The sequence below is a fragment of the Nematolebias whitei genome, chromosome 17 (genome assembly GCF_014905685.2).
Source record: "Nematolebias whitei isolate Nwh7 chromosome 17, NemWhi1, whole genome shotgun sequence".
NCBI lineage: Eukaryota > Metazoa > Chordata > Actinopteri > Cyprinodontiformes > Rivulidae > Nematolebias > Nematolebias whitei.
The window spans coordinates 41,654,168-41,657,396 of NC_056514.1; the positions used below are offsets into that span (position 1 = coordinate 41,654,168).

Genomic DNA, 3,229 nt, shown 5'->3' on the forward strand with positions numbered 1-3,229 from the left:
TTGGAGTCCTCCCAGAAGAGCTGGAAGAGGTGGGTGTGGAAAGAGATGTCTGGACCTCCCTGGTCTGCTGCCCCTGAGACCTGAGTCCAGAACAAGAGGAAGATGATGGATGGGTGGGAGGGAGGAAGGAAGGAAGGAAGGAAGGAAGGAAGGAAGGAACATATTTTTTTCCAGTCTGAACTGGTGACCAGCTCTGATCAGTTCTGTTTCTGCAAGAAGATCTAGAAAATTAAACTCTACAGCATAAACTGGGGCACGAAGACAGACCCCAGAGGTCCACCTGCTGATGGAAGAACATGCAAAATGTTCTTCTGGAGACAAATGATTTTAACAGACATCTTTTCTGCTGGTTCTAATAGTTCTCCAACAAGATCCAAAGAATCAGAAGGTCCGAGGATGTAAAAGACATCTGTTGATGTTTCCAGAGCTGATCCTGGACTGATCAGAACCTGTAGTTTGTTTCTTCAAGCAGGAATCAGCCCGATCAGAATCCTTTCTTTAGCTGTCGTTCAATTATTTCAGCCGCAAGCTCAAAGGAGCTTCACCTGGTCCACCTCCTGACGACTGCTCTTCATCCAGTCTCAGAGTCCAGACCCGGTTTAGAAGTCGTAGTCCCATCCAGAAGTATCGTCAGGTGGTGGCTCGTCCGTGTCCTCAGGAAAACTGTCAAAGTTACTCGTGTCGATCGGAGACGAGACCTGGACACCAGGATCAAAGGAAACAACAGCTGAGGTCAGAAATGCTTTTCATTTACTGAGAAGTTCTGATCCGGACCGGTTCATACAAAACAAACTGAAGTCACAGCAGGTGGTCAAACAAGCACCTGAGGACCAGCTGTCCTGTCTGGTGATTAAAGTTAGATCGTTGTCTCGAGCGTCAACGTTTACGATCTGAAGAACAGAACTGAAATATTTACAGAACCTAAGGTTCTCCTGACTGGGTTCAAACGGGTCAGCTACCTGTTCACCTACCTTAGGTGTGATGGGCGGAGTCAGAGTTCCTTTCCGCAGCCCATCCCAGTTAAAACCTTCAAACCACCTGAAGACAGAAACCTTCGTTTGAGCTCCATTAGAATAAAATGTGTACCGTGAACAACTCACAGATCACGCACTTGTGCTTCTGGATGTCCTTCACGCCATTTTTCAGGTTCCCCAGTCTTTCTGAAGGACTGTCTCTGTGGACACAAACAAACACTGTGAGACTCCGGACCCAGAGCTGAAACCAGGAGGTTCTGCTCTGAAGAACCTCTACCTGCAGAGCCTCTTGATAAGGTTGGCAGCATTCTTTGTGATCTTCTTGGGAAACTCGATCATGTCGATGCCTCTCAGGATGATGTTGTAGGTTTTCATGGGGTCTGGACCCGTGAACGGAGGACTGCAGGGACAAACAGAAACTGTAGGATTCTGAACACAAACCGTCTGATCTGGGTCAGGTGTTCCTGGCCTCACCTGCCAGTCAGCAGCTCATACATCAGGATTCCCAGGGACCAGTAGTCTGCAGAGACATCGTGACCTTTGTTCAGGATGATCTCCGGAGCCACGTACTCCGGCGTTCCACAGAACGTCCATGTTTTCTTACAGCAGCCGATCTTCTTTGCAAACCCAAAGTCCACCTGGAGACAAGATTCAGCTGGACTTCCCAAACCTGCCGTGTTTTTGATCTTTTCAGGAGGAACTTCAGGAAACGACGAGCCGATGAACGTACCAGCTTAGCATATCCTCGGCTGTCCAGGATCAGGTTCTCTGGTTTCAGGTCTCGGTAGATGATGCCTTTGGTGTGAAGGTAGGAGAACGCTTCGACCACGCAGCCGGTGTAGAACCTGGTGGTCGAATCGTCAAACGAACCTCTGAAACCAACAGAACCAAGACCAATCAGAGGAGGTTCTGCTGGTTCTGACCTGGTTAGGGTTCAGGATTTTAAACTTCAGGAGTTTTTTTATTTTTATATCAAAAAACATTTGTTGTTCAGTTTACAGAAAATTAAAGATTTTAAATTATTGTAAGATGTTTTTTAATCTAAATGTAAAATAATGATTTACACTAAAAAATGATCACAACATGATGAAAAATAAACTAAAACAACTTATATATTAATTTTAAAAGACTAAATGTAAACCTCAAAAATAAAATAAAAATTTTATTTTAAAGTTTTTAATTTACTGAAATTGTTCAGACTAGTGGGCAGCACGGTGGCACAACTGGTAGAGCTGCTGCCTCTCAGCGAGCAGGTCCCTGGTTCAAACCCCGGTCCAGGGGCCTTTCTGGGTGGAGTTTGCATGTTCTCTCCGTGCATGCGTGGGTTTTCTCCGAGTACTCCAGTTTCCTCCCACAGACCAAAAACATGCATGTTAGACTGATTGGTAACTCTAAACTGTGAGTGAGAGAGTGAATGGTTGTTTGTCTCGTTTGTCTCTAAGTGTCCCTGTGATGGACTGGAGACCTGTCCAGGGTGTCCCCCGCCCCTCGCACAGTGATTGCTGGACATGGGCACCAGCGACCCCCTGACCCAAAATGGAAGAAGCGGGTAAAGATGATGGATGGATGGATGGATGGATGTTCAGACTAGATTAAAATTAAGCTCTAACAATACAAAAATATAGATTTATATAGTTAAAACAAATATTAGAACAAATTTTATTCCATAGAAGAAATACACATAAGAAGAAATTATGTAAAAAAAAAATTTAATACATAGATGACTGTAATTTATCTGACTTGTAGATAATTTCATAAAAACACTTTATTATACACAATAGGGAAATAATTAGATTGATGGTAAAATAATGAACAAAATATTTTGCGTACGTTATCGATGAGAAACTGAAAAGTAAATATTTTTTAAACCAGCGATTCTCCAGTTGTCTGTTTATTCATCAGAACCTAAACCAGTTCAGGTGGACTCGACTGTCTCAGTATTCCGACAGGTGAGCAGCTTACCTGTCCCTCAGGATGGTCCACAGCTCTCCACCCAGACACGCCTCCATCAGCATGTACAGGTATTTACTGTCCTTAAAGGTGCGGTACAATCTAAACAACAACAACAACAAAGAAACAAGAGACTGAAGATCTGACTCTGCAGTGTCCAGCTCATATTTTAAGAGAAGCATTAAAACCACTTGAAGCTCCGGAAAGAAACTAAACAAAAGATTTAAAGAGTTTTATTTGAAAAAACTGAAAAACCTGCTGGTCTAACTCCACTGGTTGTGGTTCTGATCCACTGGTCTAACTCC

The 3,229-nt window shown here is 43.7% G+C and overlaps 1 protein-coding gene across 3 annotated transcripts in view; it reads right to left on the bottom strand.

The window, feature by feature from the left end:
* Window positions 1-417: 417 nt before the first annotated feature.
* LOC119423874 (cGMP-dependent protein kinase 1) overlaps window positions 418-3,229 on the bottom strand; it is a 47,767-nt gene continuing 44,955 nt past the window's right edge. For all 3 annotated transcript variants that reach the window (XM_037691298.1, XM_037691299.1, XM_037691300.1), the window contains exons 12-18: window positions 2,937-3,026; window positions 1,705-1,846; window positions 1,449-1,612; window positions 1,252-1,374; window positions 1,112-1,174; window positions 972-1,038; window positions 418-698 (exon numbers count right to left, since the gene is read on the bottom strand). In XM_037691298.1, the coding sequence (XP_037547226.1) occupies window positions 600-698; window positions 972-1,038; window positions 1,112-1,174; window positions 1,252-1,374; window positions 1,449-1,612; window positions 1,705-1,846; window positions 2,937-3,026 (748 nt within the window). In that variant the 3' untranslated portion in view covers window positions 418-599. The remainder of the gene's footprint in view (window positions 699-971; window positions 1,039-1,111; window positions 1,175-1,251; window positions 1,375-1,448; window positions 1,613-1,704; window positions 1,847-2,936; window positions 3,027-3,229) is intronic.